General features: G+C 44.7%; 2 protein-coding genes across 5 annotated transcripts in view; one reads left to right on the plus strand and one right to left on the minus strand.

Annotated features, from left to right (window-relative positions):
* Nucleotides 1-1246: 1246 nt before the first annotated feature.
* On the minus strand, nt 1247-16537 carry NENF (neudesin neurotrophic factor). Of its 2 annotated transcripts, XM_053310150.1 has the most exons (4): nt 15875-16515; nt 12297-12357; nt 5798-5901; nt 1247-4498 (listed from the first exon to the last, which is right to left on the minus strand). In XM_053310150.1, the coding sequence occupies exons 1-4, from the start codon at nt 16148-16150 to the stop codon at nt 4322-4324; spliced, it is 618 nt and encodes a 205-aa protein (XP_053166125.1). In that variant the 5' UTR covers nt 16151-16515; the 3' UTR covers nt 1247-4321. The 2 variants fall into 2 exon arrangements, with proteins under 2 accessions (XP_053166125.1, XP_053166127.1); XM_053310152.1 differs by lacking the exon at nt 5798-5901 and having other exon boundaries at nt 1247-4485; nt 15875-16537.
* The window catches only part of PACC1 (proton activated chloride channel 1), a 34194-nt gene continuing 33244 nt past the window's right edge, over nt 16007-16956 (plus strand). Inside the window, exon 1 of one of the 3 annotated variants that reach the window (XM_053310051.1) lies at nt 16007-16196. Coding sequence is in view for 1 of the 3 variants with exons in the window: in XM_053310039.1 (XP_053166014.1) it covers nt 16808-16843 (36 nt within the window). In the remaining 2 variants the exon portion in view is untranslated. Of the gene's footprint in view, nt 16197-16615; nt 16844-16956 lie in introns of those variants that run through there. The other 2 variants (XM_053310039.1, XM_053310070.1) reach the window with 2 other exon arrangements.

Raw genomic sequence — 16956 nt, forward strand, 5'->3', positions numbered from 1 at the left:
CCAAAACAAGATGTTTTAGATGGCTTCTTTCTTTTCTCAAAGCAGGACTTTTCATCTTCATTGACAACAGCTCAGATGCTCCAGTCCTAAACATTTGCCGCAACGTGTTTTCTTGTGATGCTGATGCAATATTGTGGTTTTATGACATGGTCCTGATGCAGACCTCAGTACTCAGCTTCTACTGGATTTGCTGGACTATAAATCAACTTCAGTCCAGATTCTTCATAGGACTTAATTGCAAATCTCTTGCCTCTTCCTTCTTCCAGGTCATATCCACCCAATGTAGACTACTAGTGTGTTTTAGAGCAGGGACTAAAAGGGAACAGCATCTATTTTCTGATTTCTTTTTATCTTCTCTTTCCCTTCATCTTTCTCTGTGGCTTGCCCTCCACCCCACTCCAGGGCTTTGGAATATGCTCCCTGCTGAAATTAGAGTGTCTCCTTCTCTGTTTGTTTTCAGGAAGACCCTCAAGACTCTCCTGTTCTCTCAAGCTTTTAATAATAAGAATTAATTTTAATAATTTGTTTTATATTGTTTTAATTGTTTTATGTATTTTAATCTGCGGTTTTTAATATTAAAATGTGTACACTACCTAGAAATGTACATATCAGGCGGTATAAAAATAAATATAATCTCTTTCTTCTAAAGAACAACCCCAGCTCCTTATTATAGACCAGAGGCCCCAACTGCACAAAAACTTAAGTTTTCACTGCCCCATTTTATTTTATTTTTCTTCGCATTGCACCAGGTCTGTCCAGCTGCACATTAGCAAAAAGCAGAGTATATTCGATCAATTCACTTCACTTTTGCTTCTTCGGCCATTGGCCAGAACACATTCAGTGCAGCACAAAAGATGGACTCCACATCAATCGTTACAGCAGGGGGGTTTCCAATCTGGGCCTCCAGCTGATGTTGGACTGCAACTCCCATCCCCCCAGCCACCATGGCCAAACGACACTGTGGCTGGAGATGATGGGAGTTGTAGTCCAACATCTGGGGACCCAACATCGAGAACAAGCTCCTCGTCACAGTCACTCTTGTTCAGAACTGCCTTCTCAAGTCACAAGCATCCACAGCAGCACAAAAGAGAGCTGAAGCAGCTGAGTGGTAACACGCCGAACGGAGAGTCAGGGTTATCTTGAGAGCCTGCCTGCCAGTGGAAGACAACGATATTCATCATCCTGCAGGAAGTGGCTGGACCAAGCTGCCTTCACTGGAGCCTGAACTGGTTTAGAAACCAATCCGTACAACACAGAAGCACCTTTTTTTATTAGGCAAGAAAGAGAGACTGAGAACGAAGAATGCAACGCAATAGGATTTCAGCAGAGAAAGTCAGCCAAGGCAACAGCATATGGAGATACCACAGTGATCTGTCACATATAGTTATTTGGTGCACTCCAGCACTTTTTAGATGGGGGTTCCTTATGACCAGAAGTCCACAATTCCACTTGTCTCTGGCAAAGGTGGCAAGAAGTCCCCCAGCCTTCTTCTCTAGTATGAAACTGAGGAAGAAGCAGGGAGTATCTAAGCTGTGCTGTCAGAGATGCACCTAGGTAATTTTAAAATTTCAGGACACAGATATTTGGGAGACAGATGCAAAACAATAATTTAGCAGCCCACAGGTTTCAGTTGCCAGATCTGACCTTTTCCAGTAGCACGAGGCTCAACATACTTCCTCAATACTGCAGCTGGGTGGGGAACCTTCATAATTTAACAGGAAAGGATATTAACCACTCTTCAACATTTATTTTTAAAAGGTTATAGTAAGAAAGCAAGGGCTGCTTTATACCGGTCACTTCTTCCACAGATGAGGAAACGAGATGTGGTGAAAACCAACCTGTCTCTTTAAATGTGGATCTGCCCCACTCATGTATAAAATGAAGTGTGTGGGGGCAGGGAGTGCGGCTTTAACAGCATCAGGGTCAGATCTGCCAACATTATGCCTAATCAGGTCTCAGGATCATCTCCATGCTTATTTATCTATCTATCATATTTATATACCACCTGGTGTGTGTATCTCTAGGTGGTGTACACACTTTAAAATATAAAACAGAACAGAAACAAAATTTCACAGAATAAAAAGTTCAAACAATTTCATAGGATAAAAAGAATTAAACAGATTTAAATTAGTTTCAAGTAAAAGCCTGAGCAGAAAATAAGATGTTTGCAGAAACAAGATGAGTACATATACCTACATCAGGCTTGGTGCAGTAGAACAGTGACTAGGTTCATGGTCTCAGGTTTGTGGCTGAGATGCTAATGAAAGTGGCAATTCACATCTATAGCAGAAGGAGAGCAATGGGCCCTATGCAACCCCAGCACAACATCCCTCCTGCGGCTGTTGCTGGTATCTGCTTAATATTTCTTTTTAGACTCTGAGCCCTTTGGGGAGGCCACCTAATGACACAGTGGGGAAGTAGTTTGCCTAGGGAGCAAGAGGTTGCTGGTTTGAATCCCCGCTGGTGTGTTTCCCAGACTATGGGGAACACCTAAATTGGGCAGCAGCGATAGAGGAAGATGCTGAAAGGCATCATCTCATACTACGTGGGAGGAGGCAATGGTAAACCCCTCCCTATTTTACTACATGGCTCTGTGGTCACCAGGAATCGACACCGACTCAATGGCACAACTTTACCTTTACCCTCTGGGGACAGGTAAAGGTCAAGTGTGCCATCAAGACAATGTGGACAGGGGACCACCTTATTTATGTATTTCTTTTTCTGTGTAAACCACTTTGAGAACTTTAAGAAGGGTAGTATATAAATATTAGTAGCAGTAGTAAAAGCCTAAACATGGGTTTAGTCTGCCAGCCACTATGAATACTAACCCTTGCTTACTTATTTACTGTTTCTTAGCAGTACATTTTCATCAGAAAATGTGTGCAAAGCCCCTGAGAGGAAAAATGAATAATCACTTACTCTTCGAAAGAAAGCAGTCAGGAGGTTAACACAATAGAATATATTCTATTTGGAGAATTGGGAGCCCTGCTCAACTCCACGTTGCTAATTCAATCTGTCAGGTAAATCAACATAACACGACACAATATCCTGGGGCTACTGCAGCTCCGTAGTTAGCATCAATTTGTCCAGCATGAGCATTAAATCTCTCCAGTAGCTATGAAAATTAAGGCTAGAGAGACTGGCTAAGTGGAATCTGACAAAGCAAAGGGCTTATCTTCACCTGATAGGAACTGGAATTAAGGTAAATTAGGTTAATAGTAGGTACACCCCCACACACTTCTCTCTAGGAAACTGCAATCTATAAGACATGGCCAAGCCAAGCAGAAACAGTAATAAGATAAATCTGAATCAAGTTCTCCAAGATGACAAAATCCAGATACGTTTATATCCTACTTGAATCTCAATACAAAGATGCAGGAGGTGCTGAAGTTGTCAGGAGTGCGGATACACCTCCGAGCACTTGGTTAGGAGCGGGGGAGAACAACTCAACTCCCCCTGCCCTTGTCTTCCAAGGTGGTAGGCATTTCCCCCTGCAGCTTCTGCAAAAATTTGATAAGCATCCCCTTATCCCTCAGGACAGAGTCCTGTGGCACTCCACTTGATATTTCCCTTCAGTAGGCATGAAACCATAAATGAGGACTCCTTGCATATGGTTGTTCAATCAGCTCTGAATCCATCTAACAGCAGCAGCATCCAGGCGACATTTTATCAACTTGTCAGCAAGAATATCATGGGAGACTTTGCTGCAATCAAGATACACTATGTCCACAGCATACCCATGATCTACTAAACTAGTCATTCATCAAAAATGGAAACGGGATCAGTCTGGCATGACTTGTTCTTGACAAATCCATCCTGGCTTCAGATTCTTTTCAAAGTGCTCACAGACCAATTGTTTGCTAATCTGTTCTAGGATCTTGTCAGGTATTGCTGTCAAGCTGATATGATTTACATAAGCCATACTTTACACATGGGATTCACTGAAGCCACAGCCAGGATGGAAGAGATACATCTTGAAGATGCAAATACCATTAGCCAGCCACTGGATATCCTCTAACACCCACACATTTGGGTATTCGACAGGAAGGCAGTGGCAGTGAATTTAATGAAAAACATCTCACTTGGATTGAGTCCACAGGTACCATTGCTATAGTGTCACCACTACATCAGTTGCAAGAGCATTTAAAAAATAGTAAACAATTTGTATTAAGCTTTGCTCCAAAGACTTTTAAAAAAATACACATTACAGGCACACCAAGATATTCATTTTTCAAGAGTTCTCCCAATTGTCAGTTTTTGTCCATTATCTATGAAATTCAGGACACACATTTAGAGGCTCTTGGCATGGAAACATCATTGATCAAAACTCATCCTTAATACTGAAGTGTGGCTGATCTTCAGGTTTGAAGTTCGGATTAGGGCTGCCATCCTCATTGAGAATTCTTCGGGCAGTGTAGCCAACAATAGGGTATTTGGCTTTGTAGACGTTATTGAAGGTCTCATCCAGAGATTGCAGCTCCTCTTCTGCAAGTCCCATCTCAATGAAACAGGATTGTGTTCAGGCAGCGTGGTAGAGTGGGAGATGGGGAGGAAGAGAGCAATTAGGAGCAATTAGGAACTTCTGTTGCATTTCATCACTGTCACATTTCATCACAAGCCAGAGAACTTGGACAGCATAGCCAGGAGAAGAGATGCATAGCTCTGGGAGGGGGGCAGACTTAAGGTACCCAGGAGACACTTTTTCATCCCCCAGATCCTTAGCAGCCACCAGCATGGAACAGTGGCTTTGGAAGGTGGAGCCAGTCACAATAGAAGAACTTAAGAACAGCCCTGCTGGACCAGGCCCAAAGCCCATCTAGCCCAGCATCCTGCTTCCCACAGTGGCCTAGTAGCCACTGATAGATCTGCCCTCCATGAATTTGTCTGACCTACCTTTAAAGACATCAAAACTGGTGCTATTACCACATCCCATGGCAGAGAATTCCATAGATTAATTATGCACTGTGTGAAAAATGACTCCCCTTTTTCCAGTCCTAAATTTCCTGGCCATCCGTTTCACGGGATGACCCCTGGTTCTAGCGATGTGAGAGAGGGAGAAAAATGTCTCTCTCCACTCTCTCTACTGCATGTACAAAAATTTACAATAAGGTTTTAATATCAAAACCCCGGAATTCCAGGAAAATTTTGCTGCAGGGCAGGAGAGAAGCGGGAGAGCCTGTTTTGTAGAGGAAGAAGCTGGAGAGAAATTAATGACAGAGAAAGTAAAAGAAAGAGGTTAAAAATGGCACGGCCATGCCCTTACACAGGCTGCAGTATTGGCTAAAAGGGAAGGGAGGGAGAAGCAGGCCCATAAGCCTGGAGAACTACTTCAGATAAGGCTACTAGTCTCTCCTAAGCTACCTAATGCTCATCCCTGGATTAAGGTACTGATGAGTCCTCTTCACCTTAGCAGCTCCCTAAGAAGAGCTCAGGGAGAAGAGCTGGTCTTGTGGTAGCAAGCATGAATTTGCTAAGAAGGGTCCACCCTGGTTTGCATTTGTATGGGAGACTAGATATGAGCACTGCAAGATATTCCCCTTAGGGGATGGGGCCACTCTGGGAAGAGCACCTGCAAGTTTGCATGCAGAAGGTTCCAAGTTCCTTCCCTGGCATCTCCAAGATAGGGCTGAGAGAGGCTCCTGCCCGCAGCCTTGCAGAAGCCATTGCCTGCCACCGACATTTGGTCCTGCAAGCATGTGGGCCAACAGATTCCACTAACAGCAACAGAGCTACATGCAAGTAAATGATTTCCATGACTCAGTGGACATCACACAGAAGAGACATCTCTTTTCCTTACTGTATCATGAGTGAGGTCTGCAGGATCAAGGGACATCTTTGCAATTCCTCGGGTGGAATCCTTTCCTACCAGGGCATTATATGGTGCTCCTTTCCCATAAAACTCTGCCCAAGGAGAAGAAAACACAAAAACAAAACAAAATTCAAACTCACAATGCTTTTGAAAATTCTCACAGTGCCTGCGGCATATGATGATGCCTGTGATAGTTTAAAGGCTGCCACTTCACATTTGAGGCCAACAACTTCTAAACTAGAAAATTATAAATGAGGCTAGAAAAATCCCAAGCATCTGGTAGCTCATGAGCCTAAACATTTGCTGCTGGTGCATTAAATGTTTTGCACTGTTTTTGGAGAAAACATGAAGCCTTTTTTCCACATTTGTCTTGTGCAGTATTGATACTGACAAATTAGATTCTAATACAAGAGATTTTTTTTTCCTAACCCTGGATGTACAGAAAGCAAACCAGGTCCAGCAAATGTATTTTAGCCCCTTGCCTGGTCACAAGAGCGATATGCAAAGAATGTTCCTAATACAAAGCTCCTTTCACCAGATCTGGCTAATGCTGGGGTTTGCACACCCCTGGTTGAAAATCCCTGCAATAGCCAAATCTGGTGAAAGGTGCTTTGTATTAGAAACATTGCAGGGATTTTCAGCCAGGGATAAGCAAACCCTTGGGGGAATTTTAAAGCCTTCTGTGGATACATGGAGTGCAAGGCCAGCGTAAGGAAGGCATAGGCACACTTCTCAGGAGTGGGGATCCAGTAATTGTTCCATCTGGCCACTGTGATCAATTTGTTCGATTCTTTGCTGATAAAGTCACCCGCCTTCGACTAGAGTTGGACTCTACCTCTACAAGATCCAATCAGATAGAGGAGACTTCGCTTTGTGATGTTACATGGGACACCTTTGAGTTTGTCGAGGATATGGATACAATTCTTTTGGGTATGGGTGCTGCAACATATTGATTGGACCCTTGCCCTTCTTGGCTGGATAGAGCAGCCAGTGGGAATGTTAATTCTTGGCTACGGGAGTTGGTTAACTCTTCGTTACATTAGGGTTTTGTGCCAGCAGCCCTTAAAGAGGCGGTAGTTCACCCTCACTTGAAGAAACCCTCCCTGGACCCTGAGGTCTTTGACAACCATAGGCCGATCTCCAACCTCCTTTTAGGGAAGGTTTTGGAGAGGGTTGTATGTGCCAAGCTCGAGAGCGTTTTGGAGGAAACCAATTACCTTAATTCTTGTCAGGTTTCAGGCCTTGGTTCGTACCTTAGCGGGCATGTCCAGTCGGTATGCATTGAGGATAGGTGTTCTGACCCATGGCCACTTCTTTATGGAGTTCCTCAGGGTTCAGTTCTTGCCCCTGTCCTCTTTAACATCTATATGATGCCGCTGGGTCAGGCCATTTCCCAGTTTGGTTTGAGATTCCATCAATACGCTGATGATACACAGATGTACACTGCCATCCCAGACCACACAGAGGATGCTGTTTCTGTGCTTACTTGATGTCTGGAAACTGTTAAGATCTGGATGACTCAAAATAAGCTCAGACTAAACTCCACTAAGACTGAGCTGCTCTTATTCAGCCCTTGTATTGGCCAGCAGTTGGATCCAAACCCTTTTTTGGATGGGTTGGTGCTGCCCACAAAGGAGCTTGTCCGTGACTTGGGGGTTCTTTTGGACTTACACCTCCTGCTTGAACAACAGGTGGAGGCTGCGGCTAGAAGTGCATTTGCCCAGTTTCATCTGGTTCGCCAATTATGCCATTATCTTGATCAGCAGGCACTAATGACAGTGACTCATGCCCTTGTCATCTCCCGCTTAGATTACTGTAACGCGCTTTACCTAGGGTTACCTTTGAAGACGATCGGGAAGCTTCAGTGGGTCCAGAATGCAGTGGCTCGCCTACTTATGGGTGCCAAAAGATATGATAGGGTAACACCTCTCCTGCAGTCGCTGCCCTGGTTACCCATTCGCTTCCAAATTCAATTCAAAGTCCTGGTCTTACCTTCAAAGCCTTGCGGATGCTTGGTGTCTGTTTACCTACAGAATCGCCTCTCCCATCCAGTTACATCCCGTCCTGTTAGATCATTCCAGATGGCCCTTTTGTCGGTCCCTGATTTTCAAGAGGTTCGGAGTTCTCGGACCCACAAAAGGGCTTTTTCAGTTGCTGCCCCACTTCTTTGGAATTCTCTTCCCCTTCAGATTCGTCTAGCCCCCTCTTTACCAGTCTTTAAATCCTTCCTGAAGACCTTTCTTTTCTGCCGGGCATTTGCCCTGTAGTTTACTTTATTTCCTTTCCATTATCTATTCTATTTTGCTATTTCTAATGTAATTTTGATTGCAATTTTTAGTGTTACCTTATTTACATGCCATTGTACACCGCCCGGAGTCTTTGGAGTGGGCGGTATATTAAACGCTTCTAATAAATAAATAGGTGACACATGCCCTGGGTGCCCCATTTCCTGCTTCCTTTCTGAACAGGGTGTGCAAGAGTAAATTACTCACAAATAACTGACACTGAATGGAGCCAGGGACTATTTAAGAGTGTCTGTGGGGGGGGGCGGTATGTATGGGGTACCTGAATGAATGGAAGCACACTTGTTTTAAATGGTTGAAAATCCCTGGGGGTGCACCAACAGTGTCCCATCCTGGCCACAGACAGCCTGGCCCTGGCCAGTCACCCATACCTTGGTAACAAACAAGATTACGCTACAGCAGGGGTTCCCAACCTTGGATACCCAGATGATGCTGGACTACAACTTCCATGATCCCCAGCCACAATGGCTGGAGATCATGGGAGTTGTAGTCCAACAACACCTGGGAGCCCAAGGTTGGGAATCCCTGCACTGCACTGCAGCAACATGTATGTGGGGCTGCTTTCAAAGATTACTCTGACGTAGGGTTGCCAACATTGAGTTGGCAAAAATGTTGTTCTGATAGTTTAATTGTTTTTTAAGATGTTTTAATTGTTAGTTGGTGCTCATATTTATATTTCTGTTTTAATTGTTATTGGTTTTAATGGTTTCTGTTTTAATGGTAAACTGCCTTGAGCCATTTTGGAACGGCGGTATAAAAAATAAATAAATAAATAAATAAATAAATAAATAAATAAATAAATAAAGCTATGAATATAACACAGTCTCTCCGTAAGGTTTTCCAAATGATTTGTTACAATTGGGGGGGGGAGAGTTCTGATGGGGGGGGATTTACCTCCAGTCCCGAGATCCATCTAATACTGGTTTTTTAAAAATCATAGTGTTCTAGTGCTCTAACAGCAGAGCACTAGAGCAACGGGACATTCCAGCTACTGCAAGATCCATAGCAGGTTTCAAGCTCTGTAGTGGGAGGGAGGGAGGAGATTATATGCCAGGTGCACAGAAAAAGTAAGTTTGGGGGAGTCTTATGTGGGGATTGGGGAGCCCATGTTCCCTTCCAGTTGGTTATCCTTTTTTAAAATATACACAGTCACCCTCGTCAATCGCGGTTTTGAGTATCCGTGACTCGGAAATTGTGACTGGTCTCACCAACTGCAACCCAAGTATCCACGGTTGGTGAGATTTTTTAGTGATTGGGGGTGGTTTGCAATTTGTGGGGCGTTCAGATGTTCAATCCGCTCATTCCTCTTACTGACCCTGCCGACTCCTCACGATTTAAAGTGCCTTAGAGCAATTTTGGGGCATTCAAAAGTGCCTTTTAGTGATTTAGGGGAGGGGTTCAAAACATTTCCAGAGGTTCAATCTGCTCACTTGTCTTGCTGACTCTTGGCAATTTTAAGGGATTTTTGCCATTTTTCTACTCCCCCCCCCCTTTATTTTTAGGTATTTTTGCTATCACAATTCCCCTAACCCCCTGTTTCCCATTGGTTTTAATGCCTTGCCAATCACGGGGTTTTCCAGGAACTGAACCCTCACGGTTGGTGAGGAATGACTGTATATACCTCCATGGTGTTCTTGTGCAAGAACACCAATAAATCAGAGCAACCAACAACCTTTCCTTTCATAAATGGAGAAAGAAGTAATAACAGTTCCATGGTGTCTTGGGAAGGGGTCTAGCTGGTGCCCTGCTGTCCGATGAGCAGGGCTGCTAGTTTGTGATGAGTGAAATATGATGCCCAATGAGGGGGAGGGGGATCCAGATGAGTAATGTACCAACATGGCTTGAGGAACCATCTGACGAGTAAAATATTTTGTCTGACTGGTGAACTGTACCAACATTTCTTGACCCTTGAGATATCCTTTTCTGTGATGTGGTAGATCTTTTAGTTGCTCTACTGTACTAGTGTTCTTGCACAAGAATGCTGTTGGGAAATTTTTATTTATACACACACACACATCCCTCCATCCCCAGGTGACAGTAAGATTCCCACATCTGGCTCCAACCCCAGTGAAGCTGCAAAATTTGGTTTGGAGTTAGTGCTCCCTTATAGTACCTGGAGCTTCCCATTGATCTAGCATGCCATTATTCTTGTGCAAGAACATCAGGATTTATTTATTTTTTAACATGGAAAATTACATTTGAGGGGATCCACAGGCTCCATGCATGTACACAAATGTACTCCCCACATTCTCTTCACTACCTGGGCACAGGTGAATGTGCCAATCGGAAGCAGGAGGTGGGGGGGCCTCTTCTACAACCCTATTGGTCAGAGATGGGTGAGATGGATCAGAAGGAGCCAGCTGTGTGAATAAGCAAATGTTTGCAAAACCATAATGAAAGATAATAAACTGTAATAAGAAGCAGCAATGTGAATAGCCCAATCTATGCTTATTTATACTTGTATGTGCTTATACACACTTTATATACTCTTGTCCTGATTTACGCACTTCCTCTTGCAATAACGCCTCCCAGTCTGGAAAACTTCCATGTTTGTCTCAATGGTGGCTTGCGTTGATGTTGGAATATATTACTATGTGGAGGAGCTGCTAGTCAACATTGGATTATTGGATTCAGAGATAGCAATTCTGTTGCTAATATCTTACATAACTCAAAAGTGGTCTTGTAATTAAGCCTCCCCCCCCACCCATACCTGACTACAGATTTTGTGGTCACTTGCATCGAGGGCATTTGAGCAGGTTAATTACCCCTCACCAACCTTTTTCATTGTACCTCTGAGGACAGCAGCAGTTTCATCAGCAGTTGAAACACTGAAAACATTCTTGCTTGTCAATTTGTTTCCTCTGGAATGCACTAGGAAATGACCTTAAATCATGTTGCCAGGTCATTTCCTGGTACACCAGATGGAAAAATGGCAGCTGAGAACATTATCAGCACCTCAGGTGCTGCTGAAACAGCCACTGCCCACAGAGGCATTACCCCCCCCCCAAGTTTTTTTTTTTTTAAAGGAACCCCCTCCAATGACACTCACTCCAATGTAAATCCCAGGCTGCCAATGGTGTCCAGGCAAATGGTTAAAGACAAGACTGTTCAAAGGGCTCTGGGTTGTGGCTTCCTCTGGAGAAAAGAGGAGAGCCTTTCCTAGGAGAGCCTGAAAGGAGCTTGCTTGCAGCCTAGAGTGGTTGGTTTCAGGGCCTGACACCTGGGAAGAAAGCAGCTATGAACTGGTTCAAACTCACTCTAGGAAACAGCAGGGCTGACGATGACATGGAAGCTAGAATAGTGCTAGTAGGTACCACATGGAACCATCTCTAGATACAGTCAACCTTACTAGTAAGCTCAGTTGGTGTGAGGTAGTGGAAGAGTACAAGGGTTAGGCAGCCCTGGCTCCAAAACACTGCTCAGCCACGCAGCTCATTCAGTGCCTTTGGGCAAGTCACCATCACTCACTACCAGATCCCTCAGAGAGCTGTTGTGAGGACAAAATGGGAACAATAAGCACCCCGAGTGTGCTGCCCTGAGTAATGAAAGAAACCCTCAGGCAGCATTTTTGCTGAAATAGTGGGTCTCCTATGAGCATGTCATAGGAACATAAGAAGATGCCATATACTGAGTCAGACCATGTGTCCATCTAGCTCAGTATTGTCTACATGGACTGGCAGCGGCTTTTCCAAGGTTGCAGATGGGAATCTCTCTCAGCCCTATTTGGAGATGCCATGCTCTTCCCAGAGAGGCCCCGTCCCTTAAGGGGAATATCTTCCCGTGCTCACTCATGTAGTCTCCCATTCAAATGCAAACCAGGGTGGACTCTGCTTAGCAAGGGGAACAATTCATGCTTCAATACCAGCTTCCCTCAGGTATAATTAGAGCACAACTTTGGAGGACATGCTTTGCATGCAGAAGGCTCCATGTTCACTCCTTGGCACCTCCAGGCAGGGCTGGGAAAGATCCCTGCCTGGAACTCAGAACAGAACAGCTGTCACTAAGTTTAGACAACAGTCTGTTAATTGGTCTGATTCAGGATAAGGCAGCTTAATATGTCCACATACTCCCACTCCTTAAGAAGGCTATCTAGTCCAGATTGTAGCACTGCGATTTCTCTCTCGGAAAGTGGGCAAAGCTGTGGGGGTGGGGGGGTGCAACTTGTTGTTGCAAAGTTTACTCACCTTTTCCAGAAGTGACATCAAACACCACACCCTTCACAGCTAAGTAAATAGGCTGGTTTTCCTGAAAAGATATTTTTTGCAAAAGCTTAGGTCCAGGTTTTCTTAGAGAGCGCCTTCTTCTGCATGATCCTCACTGCACATTAAGGTCATCTGAGGAGGTCCGTCTCCAGCTGCCACTGGTGTGTCTGGTGACAACTCAGAGGCGGGCCTTCTCTGTAGCCACTCCTGGGCTGTGGAATGCACTCCCTGCAGAAATCCATAATTTGAATTCTTTATTGGCCTTCGGAAGAGCCCTCAAAACCTATCTGTTTGGCCTGGCCTTCCAAGGTTTTTAAATTGTTGTAAATGGTTTTAATTGTTATTGTTTTGTGAGGTTTTATAATCTCTGTTTTTAACTGTTAATTGATTTTAATTGTTTTGTTTTAATGTAAACCACCCTGAGTCATTTTGGAAGGGCGGTATAGAAATTGAAAGAATAAATGAATAAAAGCATGTGTTTAAGGGACAAAAAATACTGCTCTTTTAAAATCGTATTAGTAATAATGCGGTACTTTTTAGAGCTTTTAGCCTGCTTTCTCCTCCGTACAACTCAAAACTGGCTTATAGAGAGACATCCCTGTCTAGAATAATCAATAAAGCAATATTTCACAAATGTATACCAGGAAAACAGTGGCAGTGGTACTGAAGACCTACTTAAGTAGGGAGGGTTGCTATCACTTACTAAACATAAACAGGAAAACCTCCACCAGAAAATTTTCCTTCCCTTTCTGTTTCCTTTAAAAGGTATTCTAGCACATGCACGGTTATCAAATTGCCCCACTGTGCAACTGCTACTGTTAAATACAATCTCTATGCAAATGTTTGCTTTGAAATAAGAAGCATGAGTTTACTTTTACACAAGTCTGGGTTTGTTTGGTTTCTTCCGAAGAAGGGAGCAAGAGAACAAATCCTTCCACACTTTAATGATTTGCCCATTTCTTTACAATTCTGCTCCAGAATCAATTACACCAAGTCAAACAAGAATACAGATTTCTCCAGGGCCACCAGAAACTGGCCTTTTGTAGTCACATGATCATGAATCTTTTCAGCTGCTACAGCTCATTCACATATCAAAACATCAGTTCCTAACCCTGGATACAGCAGAGAACAAAGCCATTTAATAACCTTGAGCCACAGCAAAATCGTCTTTACTGTCTTCTGTTTTCAAACAGTGTTCCAGTGTGGCCTGGGCTTCCTTAGAAGCTTATCAGTAGTAGCAGCCAAGCTTTCCTGAGAAACAGCTTCCCTCTGCCCTGTTCCCATATCCTGCAAGTTAACATGCAGCCACAGGAAGGGAGGGTGTGTTCATGTGGAATAACAAAGCCCAAGAGGCACCCATAAATTGAGCACTCATCTCCAATGCACAAAGATCCCGCAGCAAAGCATGTCAGGGTTCCTTGGCAGACAAACTGGTAATGGAAAGGATCCTCCAAAATGAGAAAGTTTAAAACACACTACCACACATGTTTTTGCACAAACTGAAGCTACACAGGATCCACAAACATCGTGGCAGCTGAATTTGTGAACATTAATAACTACCTCATATATTACAACTCCTATATATGGCCGCTTACTAATAGATTCCACATGTTCTAAAAAGAGAACAATGCCCCTTCTTCTTTCAATCAAAATTCAATGACATGAACAGTTATGTAAAAAAGACTAATGGAGAGAAGTCTACTGCAGAAGGATGGCAAGTGGTTTAGGCAGGATAAACTGCTGGGATTCATTAAAGTCTGCAAGCAACACAGACACCCCATGGTGGTGGCCAACCCAAGGCTCTCCAGTAGGGGTATGCAGAGACCGTTCACAGCAGTTTGGTCCAGATTTGGACCGAACCACCACTCCACAAACTGGTTTCGGTTGGACCGACCATCCGAGCCGGTCAAACTGACAAACCAGCTCAAAGCAATTTATAATCAAACCACTTGAACCAGCCTGGTTTGTAGCGAACCGGTTCAACCACAAACCGGGCCATGCACACCCCTGACCCCTACTCTCCAGCTGTTTTGGGGCTACAATACCCATCACCCCCAGCTGTAATTTACTGTAACCTTGCACCATCTTTTACATGCAAATAGTCAGCTGATTTCCATGGAGTGTTGTGCATGCAACTACTCACTCTGGATACACAAGTGATTCAAAGCAACTTATTTCAAGGTTTACTTTTCAATATTATAGGAACTTTCATCACATCTGCATAAGCTGCAGATTTCTCTCTTGTGCTGTTCAGAAAATAGAATATGTATAAGAGGAGACCTTGAATATGGTTCCCCAGATGTTGTTGGACTACAACCACATTGCCTTTGGCCATTGTGGCCGGGGGTGATGGGAATTGTAGTCCAACAAGAGCTAGAGCCTCAGCTTGGTCACTTCTGCTCTAGAGTTAGTGAAAAAGCAAAAGGCCCGTTATTTAGTATCTCTCTCTTTCTACCTTCTGTCAATAAATAATATCCTGTTTTATTCCTGAATACGTTTAGAGCTGAAATGTGTGTGGCAGGGCTATATGATTCTCTCCACTATTCCACACAGTCTATTGTACCATCTCATTCTTCTGCACATAAGTATTATAAGTAAGTATCAAGAGTTTACCCTTCAAAGTATCAAGACCTTAAGTATCAGGAGTTTACCTCCCAAACATTTCACAATTAGACTCTTCCCTCTTTGAGCCCAATCATAGCAACAGTGTGAAATGGCACATAAAAGAACCATGGGGAAAAGTGTGCTCCTTTTGTTGAGACTTTGCTCACAGGTGCAGACTATATTGTCTATTCATTTCTACTTTACATTCTTTTTTTAAGCTGAAAAGTTAGCAACCTTTCTGATGGTAAAAGTTAGGGAGTTGACAACCCTTCCTAATTCTGGTGCTAGAAGTGCCTGCAACTCTTATGAATCTCTGTGGGGCAGGGAACAATCGCCTTAGGCCAGCCATTCTCTCTCAGCCTAACCTACCTTAGGGGGTTGTTGTGATGTGGGGGAAAGGCTTTGTACACTGCCCCAAGTCCCTCTGTTAAAAAGTGGGGTGGAAATAGAATAATAAATAACATACATGTTTCTTTTGCTGTGTAAACCGCTTTGAGAACTTTTGCTGCAGGGTTTATTCGATGCTGCCCCAGCAACTGCACAACACACACACACACTCCGCCCATCATCATCTCCCAGACTTTTTCTAATTGAAAAAAGAAAACCATAACAGAGGGAAGGGAAAATGAGAACGAACAGAGAGACGAGAAAGAGACAGAGAGGGAGGAGGGAAGGACGAGTAAGAAAATAAGAGAAGGGAAGAAAAAGAAGGAGGTTAGCAAAGAATGGATGAGATTATTTCCCTTCCCAACTATAGCTGAGAACGGAGACATTTTTTTCTCGTCTACTTCTACAACTCTGTTCTTTATTAAACTCCCCCAATACTCCCAACTCCCGAAAGACCTACTTCCCACGGCACCTCGTTTTGCTGAAAAGCGGCATTCTACATATGTTAACCTTGGCCCGCAAGAGGGCAGGCCTTCGCCACCATGCTCTCCCGAAGCCTCTCTCCGTACCTCCTGCCCGTTGTATCTGGCCAGCTCGGACTCCGTGAAGAGGCGCACGGGTCTCTTCCGCGGCACGGGCTGCTGGAAGCGGAGCTCCTGTTCGCTCCTCGCCTCCTGGGAGCCCAGCCAGGCCAGCGCCAGCAGGGCGAGAGCCAAGCCGGAGCGGTCGGCCATGGCAGGCACTCTGGAGGAGGCGGGGCAAGAGAGGCTGCCGGAGGGGCTGGAAGGAGATCGGGTATTTCGGAAGAAACAACGCCTCCTGAGTCCTGACCCTTCGACTGGCATCGCACAGTGACGGTCCTTTACAAGAAAAATCCACAACCCAGAGCACGTAAGGCTTTTATTAGGACCTAACAATAGTATCAAAGCATCAAACAGAACTCTTCATCACTGCGCGCCTATTGCAACTTTCTCACACTGCCTTTCAGAGGATGATCGAAGTCTGCATAAAACCTTCTAAACTCCATCTTTAGAGGATAGAGAAACTGCAGACTTTAGGGGTATCTCCATCATGTCCCTTTCCCCCTCCTGTCCATTTCGTAGGACTCGAAAGCTCGCAGTTTGACGCTTTGTAACTTTTGGACTGGTCCTGACGGTAGCATGGCTTACTGTACTTTGGATTTGCCTAATAAACTACATTTCCCAGCACGCCACTCGCTCCAGTCCTGCTGCTTCAGTGTTCTGATCTAGACTATAGTACTTAGCCGCATCTGTAGGGAGGGCGAGTCGCGCGCGCGCGCGTGCGCCTGCCTGCCTGCTCCTATTCTGTGCCCTACCCACAACGAGGGCTCTTGAGTAGCGTGCGCGCGCGCCTGCTGCTCTTTGATTGACTTGTTGCTTCCTCGCGACGCACGCGCCGCCAGCCCGCAGTTTCTTTTGTGGCGGCTACAGGCTGCAGCAGGCTCTCCCCTCCCATATTGGCAACTGCCCTCCGCCGATGCCATGAGCAGACAAGAGATCTCGTCATCTTACCAGGAGGTACTACTGGGAGAGCGCGCGAGGAGGGAGGCGAAGTTATTTTAATCCCGCGCCAGCGAAATCTCCTGGGCGGCTCGTGCTGGCTTGTACAGCTTGCTGAGCTGAGGAATTTT

This window comes from Hemicordylus capensis, chromosome 1, assembly GCF_027244095.1.
Source record: "Hemicordylus capensis ecotype Gifberg chromosome 1, rHemCap1.1.pri, whole genome shotgun sequence".
Classification (NCBI taxonomy): domain Eukaryota; kingdom Metazoa; phylum Chordata; class Lepidosauria; order Squamata; family Cordylidae; genus Hemicordylus; species Hemicordylus capensis.

Bases quoted from the DNA above. Each gene is read 5' to 3' on its own strand.
- NENF (XM_053310150.1), bottom strand. From the start codon at position 16,150: ATGCCAGTCGAAGGGTCAGGACTCAGGAGGCGTTGTTTCTTCCGAAAT. The intron at 12,358-15,874 runs GTACGGAGAGAG...ATATCTTTTCAG, and splicing joins CCAGATACAACGGGCAGGAG to GAAAACCAGCCTATTTACTT. The intron at 4,499-5,797 runs GTAAGGAAAAGA...TGTTTCATTGAG, and splicing joins CAGACCTCACTCATGATACA to ATGGGACTTGCAGAAGAGGA.